This window comes from Malania oleifera, chromosome 1, assembly GCF_029873635.1.
Source record: "Malania oleifera isolate guangnan ecotype guangnan chromosome 1, ASM2987363v1, whole genome shotgun sequence".
Lineage (NCBI taxonomy): Eukaryota > Viridiplantae > Streptophyta > Magnoliopsida > Santalales > Ximeniaceae > Malania > Malania oleifera.
The window spans coordinates 118,497,512-118,524,182 of NC_080417.1; the positions used below are offsets into that span (position 1 = coordinate 118,497,512).

Here is a 26,671-nt window from a genome sequence, read left to right on the forward strand (position 1 = left end):
GCAAGTCAAAGCAATGCTTGAACTTATCCTTGGTAACTGACTTTGTCAAGATATTTGCTGCATTCTTAGAAGTGTGAACTTTCTCAAGTACAAGTTCACCTGAAGCAATCAACTCTCGGATCCTGTGGAACCTCACACCTATATTTTTAGTTCTCGCATGATACGCTTGATTTTTCACCAAATAGATGACACTTTGATTGTCACAATGTAGCTGAACTCCACCTTACTGTATACCCAACTCCTTGACTAAACCTATAAGCCACAATGCTTCCTTAGCAGCTTCGGCGACTGCCATATACTCCAACTCAGTTGTTGATAATGCCACCAGAGATTGTACCATGGACCTCCAACAAATAGGTCCTCCCGAAAGGGTAAACACATACCCTGTTGTAGACCTCTTGTCATCAAGATCCCTTACATAATCTGCATCAACAAATCCCATAACTGGAGGATCACTCTGTTGCTTGCCTTGATGCTATAGTGAGAAGTATCTCGCAAGTATCTAAAAATCCATTTGACGGCATCCTAATGCTGTCTACCCAGATTTGAAAGAAGCTTACTTACCACACTGACTGCATGTGCTAGGTTCGATCTTGTACATACGATAACATACATTAAATACCCCACAACACTAGCATAGGGGACCTTTGACATGTCCCCGGATATCATCATTCGTCCTTAGGCATTGAGTTGTAGACAAGTTGAAGTGATTCGCTAACGGTGTATTTACTGGTTTTGCATTAGCTATGCTAAATCTCTCCAACACCTTCTCTACATAACCGCCTTGAGATAACCATAATCCCTTCGCAGTTCTGTCCGGTGAATCTCCATGCCAAGTATCTTCTTGGCTGCACCAAGATCTTTCATGTTAAACTCTTTATTCAACAGAGTCTTCAACTGATTTACCTCAGTCGTATCCTTTACAACAATTAGCATGTCATCAACATAAAGTAACAGAAAAATAAGAGAATCATCATTAAGATTCTTTACATACACGCAACAATCATACTCACACCTCCTGTAGCCTATCCAGATCATATAGGAGTCAAAACGTTTGTACCATTGCCTCGGAGACTATTTCAACCCGTAAAGAGACTTCTTTAGTTTGCAAACCAAATGTTCCTATTCGAGTTGATTGAATCCTTTTGGTTGTGCCATATAAATTTGCTCCTCCAAATCACCATGGAGAAATATAGTCTTTACTTCCATTTGCTCCAAATGCATATCATAGTGTGTCACTAATCCCAAAACTACCTTGATGGAAGTGTGCCTGACTACAGGTGAGAAGATTTCATCATAATCAACTCCTTTGTTCTTTGAGTATCCCTTTGCTACTAACCGTGCCTTTAACTTCTCCCCTTCATTTTCTGATATAGCTTCCTTTTTCATATACACCTATCACTCTCTTCCCATCTGGAAGTTCCACCAAATCCCAAGTCTGGTTTTTATGCAATGACTCCATTTCCTCCACTGTAGCACCCATCCATCTACTTTTCTCTTGGCTGTGCATTGCCTCTTGAAAAGTAGTTGGATCCTTGCAACTGATAATGAAAGCATAAGACACCAGATCATCAAATTCATACCTGGGCGGTGGCTTGATAGTGCGTTTGGATTTGCGTATAGGAACACTGTCAACTTGCTGGTTTTCCGAGTTAGAACTCCCTACATTTTGGACACAGTCATCATTTCCTGGGTCTTTAACTCCACCTGCACAACATGCTCATCTTTGCTCCAGTTTTCTGGCTTTTGTTTCTTTTCATCTTCTTATTGAGTACGCTTCACCATGACTTTCTCATCAAAAACCACATCTCTACTGATTACCACCTTGTTTGTCATTGGATCCCACAACTTGAACCCTTTCACACTTTCCTAATACCCTAGAAAAATGCAGCGTCTAGACTTTGCATCAAGCTTCGATCTCTCCTCACTAGAAATGTGCACATATGTTGGACAACCAAATACTCTCAAACCGAAGTAGTCTACCGCATTACTTGTCCATACCTCCTTTGCAACTTTCCCCTCTAGTGATGCCCTTGGTAATCAATTAACCAAGAAACACGTCATACTCACTATCTCGACCCAAAAGTTCTTTGCTAGCCCTGCATTCAACCTGAGACACCGAACTCTCTCAGCCAGAGTTCGGTTCATCCTTTCTGCCACACCATTTTGTTGAGGTGTCCGGCGAATTGTGAAATGTCTCCTCATGCCTTGCTGCTCATAAAACTCCATGAACCTCGAATCAACGTACTCGGTCCCATTCTCTGACTTGAGGCATTTAATTCTCCCCCTGGTTTGGTTATCCACCTCAGCTTTCCATAATTTAAACCTAGAAAATGTTTTTGACTTATGGCGCATGAAGTACACCCAGACCTTTTGTAAGTAATCATTAATGAAACTCACAAACTACATATGTTAACCCCGTGATGCTACTCTCACCGGCCCCCAAACATCTAAGTGAATTTAGTCAAGAATACCCTTCGTCTTGTGAATGACTATTTTGAACTGCACTCTGTTCTGTTTCCCAAGAACACAAAACTTGCAGAAATTTAGCCTACATGTTTTCATGCCCTTCAAAAGATTTCCCTTATGAAGTTACTTCATCCCATGCTCACCCATATTCCCTAGCTGCATATGCCACAAAAAAGTTTCATCTAACACAGAATCTATGGCTGTAGCTCTACCTACAACTGTAGTGCCTAGCAGTGCATAGATATTTCCCACTAACTTCTGCCTTTTCATCACTGTTAGAGTGCCTTTACACACTTTCATAACCCCACTTTCAGACTTGTAACTATACTCATTACAATCTAAAGTGCCCAATGAAATTAGACTCTTCCTTAGATCCGGTATGTGCCTTACATCACATAAAGTTCTCACAGCACCATCAAACATCTTAATTCTTACATTTCCTATTCCAATTATTTTGCATGAAACATCATTGCCCATTTGAACGGAACCAGAATTAACTGAACTGTAGGTAGTGAACCATTCTTTATTTGGTGTCATGTGATAGGATCATGCCGAATCTAGGACCCAAGAGTCCGTGAGGCGATTCGACCCCGATGAAATAGGATGCATATCACCATCACTGCTTTCCGAGTTTCCTTCTTCAACTACATTCGCTGATTTTGAAGAACCCTCTTTATTTTCAGCAGTCCCTTTCTTCCATTCCGGACACTCCGATTTTATGTACTCCTTTTTCCCGCACTTTAAACACTGAATATCCTTTTTCTTATTGGACAGCGACCGAGATTTATTACCACTCGATCTGTTCTGAAATTTTCTTCTCCCACATTCATGGATACCCTTCACCATGTGAAATCTCATCGTTGACTTTCATTCTTTGATGAAAACCCAGCAATGCACTTGTTACCTCTTCCAAATTCAGGGTTTCTTTACCCTATATTAGAGTCGTAACCAAGTTTTCATATGTGTGAAACACAGCTAGGGAATTTAATAGAATCAACGCCTTGTCATCTTTCTTGAATTTCACATCAACCTGCATTAAATCACTTATATTTTGATTGAATGCATTGATGTCTTGGTTCAAATCCAAACCTTCCACCATTTTAAACCAATATAACTTTTGCTTAAGAAATAATTTATTTGTAAGAGACTTAGACATATACCGGCTTTCAAGTTTCTTCCAAACAGCCGCCTGAGAATCCTCGTCCATGACATGATACAATACGTCATTGGCCAAATAAAGCCTGATAGTCGCTACCGCCTTTGCTTCCAATTCATTCCAACTTGCCTCATCCAAGCTTTCTGGTTGAACTTTGTATAAAGCCTTCACCATATCTTGCTGCACTAACAGATCCTTTACCCTTCTCTGCTATAAATCGAAATTTCCCATTCCATCGAACTTGACAACATCGAACTTTGTAGAAGAAGTTCGAGAGACCATTCCAACAATGCTCTGATACCAATTTGTTGTGAAAAATGAATGTTTAGTGGAATAATTCAATCTTATAATGCAGCACTCAACGGTGAAATATACATAAACAACAATCACGCAAATTATAATGAAAGCAATAACAAAGACTCAAGGAATTACGTGGTTCAGCAATGCCTACATCTACGGGAGCAATTGGCAGTGTTTTCTTACTATCTTGTGTCAAAGACATGAACAACATCATAGATACAACTTATACAATGTATAAGTTCTCGTAGACTTTCCCTCCAAACTCCAACCAACCTAATGTCCCAATTCAAATTTTGAAAAAAAAACCAGCACTAGAAGCTGAGTCAAATCATTGACGGTTTTAGTCATACCGTTGATGGTTTAATACCGAGACCAAAACATCTCTAAAACTAGACCAAACCATTGATGGTAATAGGGTAACCGTCGATGGTTTCCTTTGCAAACACCAGCATTCTGTTTTCACCATGTTTTCTCGTTGTGTATGCCTTCCACTCACTATATGAGCCACATATCACAACATGTGGAGTACTCCAAACTGCTGCTGATGATATAACATGGGGCAAATCCATTGGCCGGTATGTTATGTCCAGAAAGCAAGCTCTTTGGTGTCATCCAAATTAAAGAAGGGGGAAAAAGGCTTTTTTTGGGGCCATGGAGGTCGCTGAACATGTGCTGCTTAATCAGGGGCTTTTGTGTGAATTCACTCATTTTTCTTAGGCTAGTAATTGGATTGGTTATGTTCTTGGGATGATAAGAATTAGATCTTTGAAGTTCACTAGCTGGTAGGTTAATTTCTCAGTGATGAAGCCTATGATTGCAACCCTTGGTTGGTATCAAGGAAAAAAGATTGCGATCATTGCTAAGAATTAGGGCTTGAAAAGGTCAAGAATTCTGGGCTGGAGCCTACTGATCTTAAGGTTGGGAAAAGTAGAGGGGATTTGGAGAATGGAGATCTTTGTGTTTTGCATTAAAAAGCATGAGGATCCTCCCCCTAACCTTGTAAAGCAGGGAGCCTTGTGGCCCAAGGATGCCCTCTGTGATTGAGAGAGTTGAGAGGAGTTGGAGGGATGGAAAATGGGGTATTTAACCTTAGGTGTCGTACCACACTCATTAGGCAGCTCTCTCTAATGTTCTGATTTTTTCTTTCTCTTTTTAAGGTGCCCAAGAGGGTGGGTGGCCTGCGTTGTGGAGAGAGGATGACGCACGACTTTCTTTGGTTGGGTTCTAGAGATATTGTTACTTCGTTATTTGGGAAGTCTTCAGCAAACCAAAGTCCGAGAGGGGCTGGCTTTGGGCATGTACTTTCCAAAAGTGTTGCTTTAATAGGAAAATGGTTGTGGAGGTTTCCCTTAGAGGGTAACTTATTGCATCAGATTGGGTGGGACTCTAGATGAAGTGGTTATGTTTCTCATGCTAGCACCTGGAGTTAGTGTTTCAGGTTGCTCATCTCTTTTTCTGCATCCCTGTTTTGTAGTAGGCAATGGCTATAGGTTCCAGTTCTGGGAGGATCCTTGGGAGGGAGAGGGTACATTGGAGTCATTGTTTCCTTGCTTGTATAAGCATTTTTCCCTCTATAATGCATGTGTCAGCTTCTTTATTTGGGGGCTGCTCTCATCCATTGAATTTCCATTTCTTTAGGATTATCAATGAAAGAGCTGTCCTTGAATCAACAACTTAATGCTTTGGATCATTCTGTTCCTTCTAGGAGTGATGAGAGAGTGTGGGTAGGTGATCTGTTGGGAATATTTTGTTCCAAATCCCTTTTTTCTTCACTTAAATCATCCACACCTGTCTTTTTCCTTGGAACTACATCATTTGGAAGGTTAGACCGCTAGAGTCCCATTCAAGATTCAAATCTTTGCTGGATAGTGACCCTGAACAGGACTAACATGCATGATTTGCTTCAGATATGAAGGCCTTTCATGACTAATGCCTGAGATGTGTGTGATGTGCCATGAGTCAAACGGATTGAAACTCACCTTTTCCTTCATTGAAGGGTTGGTACTCATCTCTGGAGTGCCCTTTTCTCTTGCTTTGGCAAAGCTTCGGTGCCTCCTATTTTTGCTTGTGAGTTATTGGGATTTTGGTAAGAGCAGGAAGGAGAAGTGCTCTGGCATAGTGCTGTGTTTGGTATAATGCGAGAACATTTAAAGATTGCATTACTTCCCTGGCCTTGTTGTTGACTCGTCAGAAAGAACTATTCTTTTAGCCTCATTGGCGGTTCACTTTTATGGGTTTTTAGGGACTTGCTGCTGCCGGATCTTGTTAGGGATTGGCAGGCAGCCCCTTTTGCAATTTATTTTGCAAGTTTTTGGCTGTGTTGCACTCTATTCTCAGGATGACCTAATTAAAGAAAAGTTTGGAAGAGACATGCTTCTTTCCTGAAAGATAGGTCTCGTGTCCTGAGTCTCCTGAGTTCACTCTGTAACTGAAGTAATGTCGTTGGCGTAAGCTTGCTTACATCTAATTGTACAGCAACAAACCCAGTTAAAATGGTTGTCAGGTAAGTTTTAGTTTTGCATTTCATTGTTGCTCCCAATTGTATTTTTATGTGATTCTGTTAGAAAATTTGGTTCACCTCATTTTTTTGGCTATTCTACCATTAATGTTTTCTCGGGGATTGATGTTTGTGTTTTTGAGTTTCAGGTCCCCATTTATTTGTGTTGCACTTAGTTCTGTTGTAGCCTTGTTGGGGTTCTTACCAAGTTGGGCTTTGAAATTTTTAGTGAAAAAATCACTTGGGAACTCATGGTCCGCTACCGCTGTTGAGGCTACTTGCACTCACCTGCTGCAGGTGAAATTTTATCATTTATACAGATAGACAGTTTTTGGATTGCAGATGCACTATTTTCTTCTACATTGGAACTATAAAAGAGACGAAATTAGTTTTTGAATTGCAAATGCACTATTTGCTTCTAGATTGGAACTATAAAAAAAATAGCATAGTGTATAATGTGTGAATTTATTTATGAGCTTGATCTATATCCAAATTGTAAGTTTCGATGCTCAAATATAAAAAGAAAAGGAGGCATATTGGCTTATTAAGTTTTTCTAGAATGAATGATGAACCAGAGCTGTGAAAATTAGTGGCAAAATAAGCTTTTGGCACTGAATGATGAATAAGAGCCTTGGAAAACAACAGAAATGTGGAACTAATTTCAGTAGATCCAATCTTTTGAAAATAATCAGAGCAGACCCAATCTTTGAAAATAATCTTTGCAATTGATTTTCACAGGTGGGCATCATAAAATTAATACCTAAGTTCACCTGTGTTTTTAAGGATCGTGTTTCATTGCATTTATTTAATTAGCATTATTTTTCTATTATTTGTATAGTTAACTACTTTGTGAATCTAATATCTATCTTTTAGAGGTTTTTTTCTATTGACATTGTTACGTTTGAACTTTGATTCTTCCATCATTAAGAGGATTGCTGGGTGAGTGTGGGCATTTGATTTTTTTTTTTTGATAATTTCTACTTTTTATTTTATTTGCATACAGTACCATTGCATGCGGAACATGCTCTTCATGGGAATGACGGAGTTCAAAAAGGTAAGTCTTTGCCAATTTAAAATTTTTATGCAATATGAAAAGAAAAAAAAAAATGCAGGATGAAACAATACTAGTATTTTCATTATAAATATATCTTACTCGTGTTGCATTTGACCTAGCATTATATTGTCATCATGTAGTATTTAAGTCGTCATATCAATAGAGTATGGAGTATAGACTATACACTCTGAACTATGACATCCATTTTGTTCCTTTGGGGTGGCCACAACATCATTCATTTTTTTCCAGAAACAAAGAAAACCCTCTACAGCTGTGATTGAAAAATGCTTATGCAGATTAAATGAATCATTACGAATGTAGAATTAATCAATCAGGATTTAGGAGTATGGGATTCTAGATTGCAAAATCATTATATAACATACCGTTATCAAGGTGTACTTCTCTTTCTCCCCCTCTCTCCCCCCCTTTTATTCCATATAGCAGGTGGGCAAGCAGCAGAATAGTAACTTTCTTGATTGTTTGATTTATGCTGTGTTTCTTGGAGTATGTTTGGAGTTTAGCAAAGTAGATGGAAGGTATTGAGTTATATAGTAGAATACTTGAAACTAAAAGGCAAGTTCTGTAAACTAATTGGGAACTGTGTTAAGTAAATTTTATACTTAGAGGTGGTTCTGTAAATGTGTTTTTTAGCCATTGTGTGTTTTAAGTATTGAGTCTGTCTTGTACATCCAGTTGTTCATTTGAAATTGAAGAAAAAACTCTCCTCTCTAGGTTTGCTGCTGCTTCTTCTTCCCATTCCTCTTCTTTCATCATCATCATCATCATCACAATCACCTTATTCTTCTTCTCCATTTCTTTATTCATTCTTTCCCTGCTGTCCTATATCAAGTTTGGTATCAGAGCAAAATTCTAACTGCAACCACAGGACTGCTGCTGCCATCAAAACTGCAATCCAAAGTAAAAAATCAAGTCACTTCCAAAGTCATCCTCTGCTGTAAATTTCTTCAATTACCAGAGCAATCTTTAATCCAAAAACCTTGAGCACACAAGTGACCACAGAAAGTTGACAGCAGCTGTTGAAAAAAATTATATGCAAGAAGATTTGATCACTGCAACTTTGGAATTCCACCGTATAGAGAATTCTTGTGACAACACTGGGAATCCATCACTGCATCCGAAAGTGCATGTGCAATCACGTGCTGTCTATTCATTTGCCAGTTGCTGCTGTTAGATTACCACTTTGCCTAAAAGCTTAAGTTGTTAGGCTGTGGGCCAACAATGTATATCAAGCTTTAACACTCCTTTGCACGTGCAGGCCGATAGCACGTGGAAAGATAAACACACGATAAATAACACCCATGATAGGAAACAATTTTTTTTTTTTTAAATACCACAACAAACGCCGGCAACAACACTAAAACCCACACGTGGAGAGATAAACACACAATAAATTTTTAAATACCACAGAATAAATGCAGGCGACAAGACTTGAACTGAGGACCTCCTGGTAACCAGCTCTGATACCATGTTTGATTTCCACTTTACCTAAGAGCTTATGCTTTTTGGTAAAGTGGTAATCTAACAGCTGCCCTATTGATTTTTTCATCCTTGCAGGAGTTGTCTTGCAGCATCGCGTATTCATTGACTTCTGGCCTGTCAGCCACGGGAATATCATTACAGATGACTCATTGCAGTGGTTCACGCTCTTCACCCCCTGGCAATGGGACTGAGGCATCCTTATCTTCTAACTAGTCTTTGCTGTTTTCTGCCAGACATGAGAAATTTACCATCATGCACAAAAAATTTACCCTTTCTTGCAATATTTTGACCAAAGCTTCGAGTAATTGGATACAGTACACTTGTTGGAGGAGAAATAGGTTATGAGAACAGCAAAATTGACATTTTGCTGCAATATTGGATGATTTTTCAAAGATATTCAGAGTTATCGTGAGAAGAACAAACAACATAGTGAAAACAACATAGAGAGACAGAGGGAGTGACCCAAAAAAAAAAAAAAAGAAACAAAAGAACAATAAAAAATGCTTTGCTTACTATTATCAAATTACAGCTAAGTCTTGTACTGACCATCGTCATTCAATGTTAGCTTTCAGAAACACCAGATTGGGAGTTCATGAGAGGAAAGCAGGGCCAGATTGCATTTTTGTTTGGCATTGATGATCACTGGGGTCCATTGTCAATGTTTGAAGAGGTAATTCCATAATTGATTCCTTTTTTTTTTTTTTTTAAAATGGTAATGTCATTTTTATTTTGAAATGCAGCAACTGCTTGTGGCAGATTATGATTTAATTCTAGCGTATGCTCATGGTCAAGTCAAGTTTTATAGGTGGCCGGGCAAATGCTCAATCTTTGCCCACAAAATCTCATTTTCCCATTTCTTCCTTTCCCTCCACGTCTATTTGCTCACTAGACAATATTTTTGGGAACCCTTTTTTTTGTCTGCTGGTATTGTTTAAACCTAATTTTCCTGTAGTGTTCTTGCTCAAGCCATCTGAAACCAAAATCCTGCTTTGTTGTTGGAAGATTTTGGGATTTAAAACTAGATAGGGATTATCTCAACTCATATTTTGCAATCACAGATTTCCAAGCAGGCCCCAGATATTTGCCTATCCATTGAAAAGGAAGGACACACCCATGCTTTCTGTTGCACAGAGGCTGGCTCCGTATGGGTTGCTCAGCATGTAGCCAGCTTGATCGAGACTCAAAAACTGGCTTCAACTCAGTAAAGCCAGATTCAACTCTTTCCCTTCTACCATTTGGTCCACAGATTTTCTTAAATAAATGGAAAAATGTTCAAATTACACAATAGCTTGGGAGCCTCGTAATGGTATATAGAGGTTGAGATGAAATGGGTTTGTTGTTATTTTTAATATTGTTAATTATGATACTAGTAATTGTAATTGTAATAGATGAGATCAGCAATAATGGTGTGTACTATTCTTCTACCAACAATATAAGTTTAAGCAGAAAAATCTAACTCCTGCCAACCAAACAACAAAGTCTTTGGCTAATGTTGAACAACTTCAGAATATCATCTCTAAAATTTTCCACTGGAAAACTGATTCTCGCACTTAATATCTGAACTCACACAGCACCATACACGGGGGAAGCCATAATTTTGTATTGCATTTGGTATGAAATGAAGAAGAAAAAAGTGGAGGAATATATATATATAAAATTGAACAAAAAGCTGAGGATGAAAATAGTAGTTGTGGAAATAGGCCTTCTCCACTCCTTTGTCAAAAGTAATCTACCTAAAGGAAAGGAAAATGGGTACAAAGAGACTTGTTCTCTAAAATTGAGTTGTGTATATATTCCATTTGACCAAACAAGGAGTGACAAATTTTCTACTTCTATGTCACACAGACGCACTTCTTATTTGTGCAAAACACATTAATCTCTCTTTGAGTAGATGGGGTGAGTTTGATTTTTCTTAGATGAATTTTTCCTTTTAAAAATAAAACTTGTGTGTAAGTTGTTCTAAACCCTTTCCAATAGCTTTTATAAGTTATTGATTTGATGTTTTAAAAGATAAAAAAAAAAAAAAAAAAAACTTATTTTCTATTAAGTTATTTCATTTCATGAGTGCGGTAAGAATGTTAGTTGAATATTATATAATTATTAATTACCAACACATTATTTATCTCTTTCGCTACATCTGCTTTTGTCTTTATTTATTTATTTATTTTTTGAACAATTTATGAGCTTATAGTTTGTCACATAATTAATGGTATGTTTTATTTTTTAATAACTTTTTCTCAAGAGGGGTTAAGCAATTTTTATAACATTAACTCATTTTCAAATGTTCCTTTTCATTAAACACTGAGGGTGGGGGACTAAGCCATCGACCTTCAAATATGGTGATTCTTATTTTGTAAGAAAGTGAAAAAGGAAAATAAAATGCCTAGAAATACATAATTAATATTTACCATTTTATAATTTTTAATTTAGTTACAACTATATATATTTTTTATTTTTTAATAGTATTTGACGTAAAGAAAACATAATAAAAAATAATGTTTCTTCTTATTTTCCTTTCATCAAAAGAAAGTTTTGATCCAATGCTCCTTTGGTTTTCTTTCTCTTCAAAGGCTGTTCAAATATTTTCGTAACCTTCTTTTTCGGGAAATATTTTCAAATTTTCTATCAGCATGACTAAGAACATAAAGCATAACTATAAATATATTCATATGACATGTGATCACTCACAATTAGTAAATACAATGATTATATTAAGATAATAAGGTTGTGGTTTATGGTCTATAATTTTTGTGGCTCAAAATAAGAACTTGTCATATGAATGTTTATGCAATGGATAGTTCTTTGCATCCTATGGCAGAGAGAGAATTTTCAACTAATTATAATTTGCCAGTACAAGTTTGGATCAATTTTCAACTGAAAAAAAGCAATTTTCTAGGTTTAACTTTTAAGGCTAATTTGATTGAGTAATCATTCTCTTGGAGCTGAAAGTTTCAACTAAAAATTACTTCAAAGAAACTGGTTTGGTCAAAATTAATTTTTAATCAAAAAATACTTTCTATTAGAATCATATAATTTAGCTTTTAAATAATTTTACACGATATAATTATTTTTATTCTAAACTTCTCCTAAATTTGGTAGCGTTTGTTTCATGAGTTAAGGTGTTTTTAAGAATGGTCTATATTAAATTGTATTAGACTAAATTGATTATAATAATTATCCTATCCCGTATTTGATATAGGACATGATAGGTACACAAATAAAATATTAATATTTTTCTTTTTAAATTTCATATATACAAGACGTTTTAAGCTGAACTAGGAGAAATGAGAGAGACCAACCAACTCTATCGTCTGCATAGAGATGAAGGAGCATACTCTTTAACTTATCATATCTTTTAGTTTTATTGAATCAAATATGAATTAACCTAAAAATAAATTCCTAACTCATTTACAAAAATGAATGTCCAACATTAAACTCACAAAAATAAATAATAAATAAATGCATTCATATAATACATTATAAATTTTAAAAATTCATTAAATTTAAATTAAAAATATAAATTTTAAGTTTGCATTAAACTAAGGATGAGGATGAGTAGTCAATTATTTTGGTAACATTGGTTGCCTAAAGATGAAGAATATCCATATCCATATATATATATATATATATATATATATATATATATATATATGTATATTATGTAGGGCATAGTAGGGTCCCTTAGTTGCTTGTTTTGTTATGCATTGTGGGTGGGGGGTGCCCCATTGCTTTGTCCCTTTATGCCTAATCACATCTTCCCACTTCCCTCCTAGATTTTCTTTTCTTTTTTGACAAAATATTTGTCACGAGAATATCATAAAAGTCTAAATTTATTATTGTGATTCGATTCCCATCAATAAGCACTCGTTTCAGATACCAATTGCTATGACAAGTAACTAGAACTTGAAACCACTTGTTGATGTTCGTGGATGCGCAACGGAAGCATACTCTCAAATCAAACAAACAACTAATGCAAATACTCAATAATGAACTATACGAACCTAACAATCATTCAACAATGATAAACAATGAAAGCAATAATCAAAATATAAGAAATTTACATGATTCGACAATTTGTCTACATCCACAGGAGCAACAACTTTTTTTTCATAATCAATGAAGAAGCTTATAAGCTTTTGAAGCTTAATCTATTTTAAGGTTACATAATAATATTTATATAACAATCTAATGCGTGCAGAAGACTTATAGCTGATTTAAAACACTTTTGTAGCAATTTCTCTAAGGAAATACCTTCGATTAGTCCAATCTACTGATCTCGTATTCAAAAATCTATAACCTGCGCCGACTGAAACTGTCGACGGTTTGGAGTAGAATGAAACACCTTGCAACTACTGTCTAAAACCGTCGACGGTTTGCCCTCCATGGCTGCACCTTACTTCTCTCCCTTTGTCCCTCGCGTCACGATACTTCCTCCGATACATGCGTTTCATTCAAAATATAAGTCACATCCCCAACATGTATTAAAAGGATATAAATCTTATCTTACATTTTGTAAAATGATAATATTTTTTTTGAAGAGAATAAGTGTCTCAAATATCAAATGTTAGGACAAGTTTGTAATATTTTTAAATCATAAATAAGGTTTGTGGAGTTTTTGAAATCTCTTAAAAGATTTCTGTCTTTTTGCCAAACTTCAAGAAATGCCACTTTATTTTATTTTTTTAAAAAATAAATATTGAAAAATAAAAACATAAAAAACAAAAAAAAAATTTAATTATTTTTCTTAGGAAAGGGGTTGCTTTCAACACCTAATGCTTCCAAAGGTTTACATAACCACCTCATGTTTCCATGATTAGAGCTCTTGATTAGGACAAAAGAAAAGTAATGTGTACCTTATACCCTTTTGTCTTTACATATCAAATCTATCTGTTAACCTAATAACTAATATCCATCTATCCATCTGTTGCCATTTTTCACCATGCATATTAAAATGGCATGGGTCCATGGATCTGCAAATTCATCAACTGGTTCAATCCTCTCTGTTATTTTTATATTTTAATGCATACCCTAGATTATACCTACTGTCATCTCAGTGAGCATTTTTTTTTTTTTAATATTGTGAGTCATTAAGCCCTCGTGCAATCATCATTTTTTAAATACCATGTTGCAGTTACGTCGTACGACCTGTTGTGGCAGAGTCTTTGATGCTCTGATTTTTTTGATCTATGAAATCTTCCGAAGCATTGAGCGGTCGAGATTAGCCTTTCATTTTTTCAAAAATCACAGCCCAGTGACGGTAGCTGATAGGGCCTCCATTGCCGGATTTATAGAGGGCCGCCCCACCCCAGCAGTCAAATTGAACGCTTAACCCCAAGTACCAAGCTCTCCCTCTCTCTCTCTCTCTCTCTGAGATGTCCACCGGCGGGAGGAAGTTCCGCCTGAGCAATGTCAGCGTCAGCTTAGGCTGCCGCTGCCGGAGGTCGAAACTCTCCGACATATTTCAACCAAAGCCGAAATCCAAAAACCCTAGTCTCCAAAACCCCCATCTCTACCGTTCTTCCTCCAGCTCCTGGTACAAGAGCAGTCTCTCCACCGACGACGAGGACGACACCACCCCAGCCGACGGCGACGGGGGCGGCGGCGGCGCCGCGCGCTCTCTGAAATCCGATTCCTGGTCGCAGTGTTCGGACGCCGAGCCCTATGGGAAGGCGGGGTCCAGGGCCGTGAAGGGCTTCGGCAGGGTCGGCGGCGAGAGCCTGGCCGTCGAGAAGGAATCCGACGACCCCTACCTGGATTTCCGGCAGTCGATGCTGCAGATGATTCTGGAGAAGGAAATCTACTCGAAGGAGGATCTGCGGGAGCTTCTGAATTGCTTCTTGCAGCTGAACTCTCCGTACTACCATGGAATCATCGTTCGAGCTTTCACGGAGATCTGGAATGGGGTGTTCTCGGCGAGGTCGTCTTCTCCGACTCCAAGACCGAAACAGAATTCCCTGCGCAGGTCACGTGAGTTCTAACAGCCTCACGTGCAGTATTAACCGTAGCGCGTGGTTTCAGTAACAAATAGGTATATACATGTTTGCGATCCACGGTCCAGAATGTGTTGTGCACACTCACTCCATCCTAATATTTAAGTCATGCTTGGAAGTGTCAATAACAACATTTTTGGGGTACGACTGTAACAGTAGGTTAGGAAGAAATTATTAGGTTAGATGATTTGGGTATTTTGGTTGATGGTAATTGTAGGGTCGGGTCGGGTCGGGTCAGGTCGAATTATGAATGAGTGTTCGAGTTTCAACCTTTCATATAATATGCATAATTGCAACAAAATGTGCAATAAAATGCGCCAAGGGTTGAGATTCGCACACTCATACTTTTGTATTCCTTCTAATACTTAATGATAACTTTTTATTCAATATTTCTAACTTGTAATTTTATTTTTTTTTTATTTTATTTTTTTTGGAATGGTCGAATGCAAAATTATTTTGGGATCAATATTAGCAATGTATTTTCATTGAATGATAAATTTAATCCAATTATAAATTATAAGGTAATTGAACCAACAAAAGGAGACTATTAAATTTAAAATATTCAATATTTTATATTCGGCCGAATAAATTATAAAAATAATTATGAATTATAAATGTAACATAGATAAATAAAATAGAATAGAGTGAAATAATAAGTGAGTCCTTAAAATTTTAATTAAAATTTATTTTAGTCCAGATACTTTTAAATTTGTACAAGGACTTTACTTATCAATTTTGTTCAATTAAAATTTTCATCTAAACTAATTTAATGATTATGAATTACAGAGTTGAAATCAATGGAAAACCTTTGTGTTCTTGTGGTTAGCTTGTAAGAAATATTTATATTATTTTATAAATATTCCCTTATAAGTGATTCATATTTTACGTTTATTTTATGGTTCCAATAACCACATTAAGTGATAATTGAGATTATTTACATTCCACATTAAGTGCACTTGGTGGTTATTTATCCAATGAGTGCATGAATTAATAGTCTTATTAGTGTAAAGTTACAAACTCTTCATATTTGTTCTTTGATGGATGAAACTACTGAGGGAGCTCAAAAGTCATAAGAGTTATGTGAAGGGTCCCTAGTCTTGCCTATAAAAGGGCCTGTGTATTCCATCAATCTATCCCATCAAGTTTAAGGTAAAGACTAGAAGACATTTCATAAAATTATAGTTCTCTTTTCTAGAAATTGAAGTAACTCTTAGTAGTGTATTTACAAGTTAAGCACAATGGGCGGAGGTACAAATTTTTCGCTGCTCATGCTTTTAACATATTATTCTGTTTGATATTCTTTTATTTGGTATCAGAGTTAAGTCTCTTAGCTTATGCTTGATTAGTAGTATTGACTATTTGGAGTTGTTTTGGGTCTAAAGTTTTTTCACCCAAGAATTCCTAATCAATCTTGGAAGTCAATATAAATGTCATGGGGATTGATTTAAAATTTCAGGAGTAACCATAGCATCCCAATTAAGCAAATCAATTTAAAAGTTTGTGCCACAATATGGTTATTGATATTTAAAAATTGTAATTCAGTTATGAAGTTAGTGATCCGGCCGACCCTTTAGGGTAGTTGTTGATTTTATAATTTAGTTAGCATGAGAAAGTAAATTTATCAATGAGGTGAGGTTACCTTAATGCCCTTAGGATAATGGGTAACTCTTTGTTATATTGATTAAAATTTTTTTGTCTTACTAGTAAATTCATTCGTTTTGCAACCTTGGCCCATAAGAAGGTGAAGTTTACTATATAAAGTTTTAATATTTCATTTAATAGCATTAAGGTTTTACAATTTTTTCTTTAGTTAATAGTGCACAACATATTTCAATGCTTGAAAATAATAATTTTTCTAACTAGAAGGTTTCCCTTATGTTTACTCTTGGGTACATGGATTTCGATTATGTACTTCGAGAAGTAAAACCACCTACCCCTAAAGATGGTGATGCACAAAAAGCCTTTGATAAGCATGCATGATGGGAGCAAAACAATCATTTAAGTCTAATGCTTATAAAGTCCCGTATGGGAAAGAACAATATAAATGCAATTGGCAAGCATGAACATGTTAAAGATTTTTTGAAGGCAATTGAAGATCAGTTTGTCAGTTCTGACAAAGCTCTTGCTAGTACCCTAATTGTAGGGAATCGAACCTAGAAAATAAAAGAAAAATTAATAAAAGAAAGGAGAAATAGATAAAAAGAAAAGAAAAGAAAAGAAAAAGAAGGAAAAGAGGTTTGAAATAGGCTAAACCGTCGACGGTTTCAGGAGGCTCAGGAAAAACCATCGATGGTTACAACTATCAAGAGCGTGTATATAGGACCACAGGGCCAAACCGTCAATGGTTTCAGGAAAACTGTTGACAGTTTCTTACGGGCCAGTTTCCCTATAAATAGAATTGAACTCAATTTTTTTTAGAAAAGTTCTCTCTTCTCTCTCTCAAGCTAGGGTTTCGGTTTTTCTTTTTTCTCTCTCTCATCCCTCATGTGTCTCTCTCTCCTCTCTCGGCTTGCCGACTCACTTCCCGTGGCGAGTTTGAAAAGTTAGGGTTTCCGTCTTCCGAGTATAATAGACATATTTTCAGGAACAGGTAAGGTGAATAGATTATGTCAGTTTTTTATTAAATTTGTACCGATTAAACAAAAGTGTAAGATTTTAGGGTTAAAATAAGGGATTTTCTGAACGATTTGAATGGTTGAAATTATTAGTTTGAGTTATTAAACATGTTTTGTAAAGGATTAAAGTGAATAGGGTTGATCATCTCCATTCTCTTTTAAATATGAATTCTTAGGTTATTATAAACTGCGGAGATGATCATATCCTTATTTTCAAGAATAATATATTCAAGCATATTATGGTATATTTTTTATAAGCAGTATATTACAGTATGGTTAACACTTAAATCGTGTGACATGAGATTAATTCTTCATAATAAGCCTGTTGTGATTACTGTGGTGGATAAACTTATATGTTTGGGTGATGTGTGGTTATTCGTGTATTTCGCAATATAACGTTGGCAGGCCTGAGGAGTTTGATATATTGTCCTTGATATAAATCACAATGTAATGTAGGCAAGATATGAGGAATTCGTTATATTGTCATTTATATTAATGGGGTAAAACGTTGACAGGCCTGAGGAGTTCGTTTTACTAATTTACTATGAATAGGTCATTGTGAAAGTGTAATAGTGGATGTCTGTTGTGAAGTACATATTGAGAATGATGAGGAGGGATGCTTAGTACATAAAGGGAACGATGGGGAAGGATGACCTGAGAGCCACGGGAAGTGAAGTGTTTGTGCATTAGCCTTTGTGGGTGTGAGTACATGTATATGAATTAAATGTATTGTGATTGTAGATGTGTTAGGGTATTACGCATAGTACGTGTATGCAAATTTTTGTGGTATGATTGATGATGTATGTGTGAGAATAGTTATGAGTGTCCTTACAGTTGTAGTTGATTAACAAACGGTTATGTTTTGTATCCACTAAAATAGTCACACACTGATAATAATCTATTCCATCTTATTGAGAAGTGTCTCACCCCATTATGCAACTCATTTTTCAGGACCTTTTGGTGATTGAGTTTAGCCTGCTTCAGGGCGGGGTTGGATAGTTTAGAATAGTGTGAGTGGTTGTAAGAACTTGAAGTATTTAAGTTTATGTTTTAAATTCCTGGTTATGTAATGTGGTTGAATGGATACACCTTTTTGGATGCATAGTAGTACTCTGGTATTTTATTTGAGAATGTTTAATCATTTTTTGCTGCTTGGATGATATTTATGGTATCAGAGATTTGTGAATGGAATACAAACACCCCAGGCCCCACTCTCGGGTTTGGGGCATCACATTAATGAAAAAATTTACTAGAAAATTTTTTGACAACTCTAAAAGTGTTCGTGATTACATCATGGAGATGAGAGACTTAGCGGCTGGATTAAAATCCTTAAAGATAGAGATTGAGGAACCATTTTTGGTTCACTTCATTCTGAACTCTCTTCCACTAGAGTATGAACATTTCAAAATTTCATACAATATTCACAAAGAAAATTGGACAATAACGAAACTCATGACCATGTGTGTTCAAGAGGGAGAGAGATTGCAAACCAGAAAGTGCTCACTTGGTGGCTTAAAATCAAAAACCAAAAAGGGCAAATTTGACCAAGGCAATAAGAAGAAAAATTTGTCAATAAAGAAAAATGACGATAAGACACTTAAATGTTTCTTTTGTCGCAATAAGGGTCATATGAAGGATTGCCTGAAATACAAGAAATGGTTAGAAAAGAAAGGTAAACTCCTATATCTTGTATGTTATGAATCTTTTTTTTTTTTTTTGTAGAAGCTCCTAAAAATTCTTGGTGGATTGATTCTGGTTCTACAATCCATATTGTTAATACCATGCAGGGATTTCTCAACCTAAGATAGCCAATATAAAATGAGCGATTTGTCTATTCAAGAAACAAAGGACAATCCTTGGTCGTGGGTGTTAGGAAATTTAGAATAATTTTGCGATCAGGATTTGTTTAAGGTTTAAATAATGTATTTTATATACTAGAATTTTCAAGAAACTTGATTTCTATTTCGAGGTTAGCTGTAATGGGTTATGGTTTCTTATTTGAAAATTTTGTTACTATACTTAAAAATAAAGTTCCTATTGGTACTGGAATTTTAGTTGAAAATCTTTTCAAGCTTGACTTAAATCCTGATTTTGAGCAAAATTATTTATGTTTGAATGTTACTGCTAGTATTAAAAGGAACCTTTTAGATGAAAGTTCCTATTTATTATGGCATAAGAGATTGGGACATATCTCTTTAGAGAGGATTAAGAGATTAGTAAATGAAGGAATCCTAAAAAAATCTTGATTTTACTGATTATGAGACTTGTGTGAACTGCATAAAGGGCAAGCTGACCAACAAGAGATCTAAAGTTTCAAGAAGGAGCTTAGACATTCTTGAACTCATACATATGGATATCTGTGGACCATTCTCCACTCCTTGCCTAAATGGTCAGAGATTTTTTATTTTGTTTATTGATGACTATTCTAGGTTTATGTATCTCTATCTTCTGAATGAAAAATCTGAAGCACTAGATGCTTTCAAGACTTATAAGACAGAATTAGAGAAACAAAGGGAAAATAAAATCAAGGTCATAAGATCTGACAGGGGAGGAGAATATTATGGTAGGTACACAGAAAATGGACAAATGACTGGTCCATTTGCGCAATTCCTTGAGCAAGAAGGTATTGTTGCTCAATACAGTATGCCAGGCACACCTAAACAAAATGGTGTATCTGAAAGAAGGAATCACACCCTTATGGACATGGTAAGGAGCATGATTGCTCATTCCAGTTTATCACTAACCATGTGGAGTGAAGCGCTAAAAGCTGCTGTGTATATTTTAAATCATGTTCCATCCAAGGCTGTTCCCAAGACACCTTTTGAAAATTGGTATGGATGGAAACCTAGTTTGAATCATACACACATATGGGATTGTCCTGTTGAGGTGAGGATTTATAATCCTCATATAAAGAAACTTGATCCTAGGAAAATCAATGAGTTTTTCATTGGGTATGTGCTAAACTCTAAAGGTTTTTGGTTTTATTGTCCATCTCATAGTCCAAGAATAGTTGAAGTAAGAAATGCAAGGTTTCTTGAGGATTGTGAACCTTGTGAAAGTGATCTTTCTCGAACTATTAAGTTCGAAGAGACACGTAAACACACTGTTGGGGGTCATTTGGTTGAATTGAGTCAAAATCAACCGCAAGGTCATCAAGAACAACCATTGCCAAGACATAATGTAACGCCCCAAACGCGAAAGTGGGACCCAGGGTGTTATGAGTTCCATTCACCTATCTCTAATACCACAATTCCATGCACGCAGCGAAAATAATAAACCATCCTCGAATAAAATACTAGAATAATGTACTAATACAATAAAAAAGGGTATCTCCATTCGACCATATTACATAACTAGAACTTTAAAACATAAACATAATACTTCAGAGTTCTACAATCACTCACACAACACTATACTATCAAGCTCTGTCCTGGAGCTGGCTAAGCTCGATCACCAAGAGGTCCTGAAAAATGAGTTGTATGTTGTGGTGAGACACTTCTTAGTAAAACGGAATAAATTATCATCAGTGTGTGGCAACATGAGTATTGAGGTATAAAATACATTTAATACTTTGCTTTAAATAAACTTTCACATGCAAGTTATAAATCACACCTATATAAGTACTATAAACTGTAAGCTATTAATACTTTGCAACTATAATCTATAAACTGTAAATACTTTGATATACTCTGCTATCAATAACTTTCACTTGTAAACTGTACTCATATCTATATAATTAACTATATACTTTGATCCAATTAAATCTACAATTATGAATAGAAGAACTCTCTCCCGAATGAATAAAAGACATGCTTCCCCCCATGATGGGTTATGCGGCCCATAGGCTGGACTTAGTCCTGACTAGCCTACCATCAGGTTAAGTCAACTATACTGTACATCTGCTAGTACGAATGACCATCCCATAACTGGTCTAGACTTCAGGTAGGAACTCTACATTTCACTGGCCCAATCGACTCTTCAATACCAACACACTCTCTCTCTCAGAGACGCGTGGTTGCACGAAGCTCTTCATTACTGTAACTACGGTACCGAGCGTTCTATGGTCAATCGAAGTTCTTAAACCATACTTTGCAATTTAATAAAACTACCTGTGGTCTATACACCATTATAAACAATTACTATATATGCATTCTTTTTAACCATTCCAGAAAATAATATGACACCAACACAATTCCAGTATACCGTTATATCAAACTATAAACTCATAATTTTAATTAAACAATAAACTCTTCCTCATGCCAAACGATTTGAGTGTTTCTCATAATTATATAAACTACTGGAAAATTGGTCATTTTATACTCAATATCTGTTTTACTGAAAACACAGGTTTAATCATCTCCACAATTTATCTAACTCAAAATATGTATTTAAAGGAAAAACGGAGATAACCAACCCTACTCACTTTAATTCTTTACAAAATACGCATAATGAACCAAACCAATAATTTTAACTAGTTAAATCATTTAGAAAATCCACTGCAATAATTCAAAAATCAAATACTTTAATTCAATCAGTTAAATTTTGAAATACAATTATTATAAAATTCCTAAGTTCACAAAAGCCAGTTTAATCAACTCATAATAATAATAATCCAAAATTCAATTTTCATATGCCAAAATATTCATAGAAACATGTATATAATTCCTATAATCTCATATTACAATTTAATTGGTTAATTTATAAAAATTCCTGACATAATCTATTCCCCTTACTTTAACCTTGAAGTGGTGGTTAGGATCCCCAAATAACGATTCCACTCCGGTTAACTTGTTAAGGATTGTCTCTAGGACCTCGTAGTGGTGTTCATTTTTTTATTCGACTTACAGACAGAGAGAAAATCTATAGAGAGAAAGTAAGCTTGAGGAGAAAGAGAGAGAGAGAGTCAATTCGCAGGGGGGGATTTAGAATTGGGTTTGAAATCTTTGTTTGGAAGATTCAATACCTTACATAAATATCTAATAATATAATATTATTTTATAAATATCTTACTTTTATATTTTTGTTATATATATATATATATCCTATCATCTAATTCACATGAATTATACTATATATTTTATTACCTTATTTAATTAATCCCCTATTAAATTAATTAATTAATCAATTAATATTTTTTTTTTCTTTTCTTGAGTTGGGTTACTACACATAATGTTCACGAAGAAGAGGTTCAACCCGTAATAAGTAAATTGTTACAATCAGATTCTACTGAATCATTACCTAATGAGGAAGTAGTAGTTAGGAAATCCTCAAGAATAAGGAAACATGCAAGTTCAGATGACTATGTTGTATACTTGATGGAGTTTGATTTTGATGTTAGACCTAAAAAAGATCCAATCACGTTTTCACAAGCCATGAGTGCAAATAAATCTACACTGTGGCTAGATGCCATGAAAGAAGAGTTGGAATCCATGTATAAGAACCAAGTTTGGGATCTCGTCAAATTATTAGAAGGGAAGGCAACTATCGGCTATAAATGGGTCTTTAAGACCAAGCGCGATACTTCTGGTAATGTCAAATGATATAAGGCTAGATTGGTTGCTAAGGGTTTCACTAAAAATGAAGGCATTGATTGTCATGAAGAAGGATTCATTTAGGATAATCATGGCTTTGGTAGCTCATTTTGATTTAGAGTTACACCAAATAGATGTGAAAATGACATTCCTTAATGGGAATCTTGATGAAGAAGTATATATGAGGCAGCTTGAGGGTTTTAGTGATGATAGTCATAAAGTTTGCAAGCTAAAGAAGTCAATCTATAGTTTGAAACAGGCTCCCCCCAATGGTATTTAAAGTTTCAAGAGGTTATCATCTCGTTTGATTTTGATGAGAACATTGTGGATCAATGTATATACCTTAAGGAGAGTGGGAGTAAGTTCATTTTCTTGGTCCTATATGTAGATGAAATTCTACTTGCAAGTAATGATTTGGGTTTGCTATATAAGACTAAGCAGTTTCTCTCTCGAAATTTTGAAATGAAGGATTTTGGTGAAGCTTCTTATGTCATTGGCATAAAGATTCACAGAGATAGACAACAAAGAATTTTGGGTTTGTCTCAAAAGGCTTATATTGAAAAGGTTTTAGAGAGGTTTTGTTGTGATATGGATGAGATAAATATGAAGCACAATGGAATAAATACAACAAGTAAATGAAACACAACCATAAAATGATAAATAACAAGAACAACAATAAGATTTACGTGGTTCGGAAAAGGCTACATCCACGGAAGCAATGACACAAGAATTTCACTAAGGAAATCTCAAAGTACACAATACACTTCTCAAATGATCACTCTTCCTCAATACATGCACATAATGACATATATAATAGTGTTTCAGAAGTTTCCTTCCAATTACCCAACCACCCCAACATTCAAATTCAAAATTCAAAAAACTGCTCACAGCCTAGGTGCACTCGTCGATGAGTACATGGGATTCATCGACAATCCAGAGAAGACCACTCGTCGACGAGAATAGGGCATTCATTGACGAGCCCATTTTCTGCTATTGGTATCTCCAAAACTCTGAAATTTTTTTGCTCTCGGGATCTACTCGTCGACGAGCATAGGGCACTCATCGATGAGTCCCTATTGTGTTGCCCCTTTATGTTTTCCTTCCTTCTTTGTTTATGAAATACAAAGTTTAAGAACCAACACCATAAACAACAATCTCCACCTTGGCAATTATATGCCCCTTAGGAGAATCCTGAAAAACATATCTAACTGCTCCACCTCGAACTTGAACCGCTCGGTTAGGTTTGTCTCCCTTCTATCAATCGAAGACATGGAGTAAGTCCAAGAAATGCTTGAACTTCTTTGAAGTAACTGATTTCGTCAGAATATCTGCTACATTTTCAGATGTGTGAAATTTCTCCAACACAAGCTCACCTGAAGCAATCAATTCCCGAACTTTGTTGAACCTCACATCAATATGCTTGGTTCTAGCATGGTATATATGATTCTTCACCAAGTAAATGGTACTTTGACCATCACAATGCAGCACCACTCCATCTTACTGTAATCCCAGCTCTCTAACTAAACCGGTAAGTCATAAAACTTCCTTTGAAGCTTTGGTAACTGCCATATATATTTCGCCTCAGTCGTGGATAATGCTAACAGAGACTGTACCATAGATCTCCAACATAACGGTCCTCCTATAAGGTAAACACATATCCCATTGTAGACCTTCTGTCATTTATATATCTAGCACTATCAGTATGTACAAACCTCATAACTAAAGGACAACCCTGTTGCTTGCCGAACATGATGCCATATCCAGATGTACCCCGTAAGTATCTGAGTATCTATTTGACGGCTTCCCAATGCTGCTTTCCTGGATTAAAGAGAAACTTATTTACCATGCTCACCACATGATCCAAATCTGGCCTCGTACACACAATGACATACATTAAACTCCCCATAACACTAGCATAGGGGACCTTTGACATGTCCCAGATTTCCTCATTTGTACTTGGGAAATCTACAGTAGACAACTTGAAATGATTCGCTAAAGATGTATATACAGATCTTGCATCAGTCATGCTAAACCTCTCCAACACCTTATGCACATAGCCTCCCCGAGATAGCCATAATCTCCCTACAGTTCTATCACAACGAATCTCCATCCCAAGTATTTTCTTGGCCGAGCCAAGATCCTTTATGTCAAATTCCTTATACAATAGGTCTTTTAACTAATTCACCTCATTTAAATCTTTTGCAGCTATCAACATATCATCGACATACAATAACAAGAATAAGAGAACCATCCTCAAGCTTGTTCACATATACACAATAGCCATACTCACACCTTTTGTATCCAATCTTGATCATGTAAGAATCGAACCGTTTATACCATGGACTTGTAGACTGTTTCAGCCCATAAAGAGATTTCTTCGACCTGCAAACAAAATTTTCTTTTCCCGATTCAATGAATCCCTCTGGCTGTACCATGTAGATTTGTTCCTCCAAGTCACCGTGAAGAAACGCCGTCTTCATGTCCATTTGTTACAAATGAAGATCATAATGGACTACCAACCCCAACACAATTCTGATAGAAGTAGTCGGACCACTAGAGAAAAGATCTCATCATAATCTATCCGCTTCTTCTGTGAGTATCCTTTTGCCACCAACCGTGCCTTGAACTTCTCTCCTTCCTTTTCTGAAATTGCTTCCTTTTTTATATACTCATTTGCAACCTATCGGTCTCTTCCCATCTAGAAGCTCCACCAAATCCCCAATTTGGTTCTTATGTAGTGATTCCATCCCCTCAAACATCGCACCCATCCACCTATCTTTTTCCTGGTCGTGCATTGCCTCTTGAAATGTAGTTGGATCGTTACAACTAGTAAGGAGAGCATAAAATACTAACTCTTAAAATCCATACCTTGGTGGTGGTCTGATAGTGCGTTTAGATCTCCGTATAGGAAGATTGTCAACTTGCTGATTTCTTGAGCTAAAGCTCCCTACAACCATAGGACAATTATCATTGTTGTTGCCCTGAGCTTCCAACTCCGCCTGCACAATATGTTCATCACCGCCCCAGCTTTCTGGCTCCTTTTTCTGTTCATCACACTCTTGAGTACGCTTCACTATAACCTTCTCATCAAATATTACATCCCTGCTAATCACCGCCTCGTTTGGCACTGGGTCCCATAGCTTGTACCCCTTCACACTCTCTGGATATCCCAAAAAGATGCAACGACAAGACTTTGGGTCAAACTTAGACCTCTTCTCACTAGATACGTGAACATAGGCTGGACACCCAAATACCTTCAATTTGGAGTAGTCTACTGCATTTCCCGTCCAAACCTCTTTTGCCCTCTACCCTCTAGTGATTCCCTTGGTGATCGGTTTATCATAAAACAAATCATACTCACTGTCTCGGCCTAGAAGTTCTTCGGTAGCCCTGCATTTAACCCGAGACATTGAGCTCTTTCATAAAGAGTCCGATTCATCCGTTCTGCCACACCATTTTGCTAAGGTGTACGATGAACTGTAAAATATCTCTTGATGTCCTGCTCTACCAAAAACTCCATAAACTGAGAATCAACGTACTCAGTCCCATTATCTGACCT

General features: G+C 36.2%; 2 protein-coding genes across 4 annotated transcripts in view; both read left to right on the forward strand.

Annotated features, from left to right (window-relative positions):
- LOC131162053 (uncharacterized) overlaps positions 1-10,404 on the forward strand; it is a 48,056-nt gene extending 37,652 nt beyond the window's left edge. For both annotated transcript variants that reach the window (XM_058118178.1, XM_058118187.1), the window contains 4 exons: positions 6,572-6,719; positions 7,426-7,476; positions 9,542-9,646; positions 10,035-10,404. In XM_058118178.1, coding sequence (XP_057974161.1) covers positions 6,572-6,719; positions 7,426-7,476; positions 9,542-9,646; positions 10,035-10,181 — 451 coding nt within the window. In that variant the 3' untranslated portion in view covers positions 10,182-10,404. The remainder of the gene's footprint in view (positions 1-6,571; positions 6,720-7,425; positions 7,477-9,541; positions 9,647-10,034) is intronic.
- A 3,780-nt stretch (positions 10,405-14,184) lies between these two features.
- LOC131162065 (transcription repressor OFP8-like) lies at positions 14,185-18,548 on the forward strand. 2 transcript variants are annotated; one of them, XR_009138675.1, is made up of 2 exons: positions 14,185-15,004; positions 18,533-18,548. XR_009138675.1 is itself a non-coding variant. In XM_058118197.1 (1 exon), exon 1 carries the CDS (start codon positions 14,349-14,351, stop codon positions 14,952-14,954), a length of 606 nt encoding a protein of 201 aa, XP_057974180.1. In that variant the 5' UTR covers positions 14,186-14,348; the 3' UTR covers positions 14,955-15,353. The 2 variants fall into 2 exon arrangements, 1 of the variants encoding a protein (XP_057974180.1); XM_058118197.1 differs by lacking the exon at positions 18,533-18,548 and having other exon boundaries at positions 14,186-15,353.
- The last annotated feature ends 8,123 nt before the right edge of the window (positions 18,549-26,671 follow it).

Bases quoted from the DNA above. Each gene is read 5' to 3' on its own strand.
- LOC131162065 (XM_058118197.1), top strand. From the start codon at position 14,349: ATGTCCACCGGCGGGAGGAAGTTCCGCCTGAGCAATGTCAGCGTCAGC.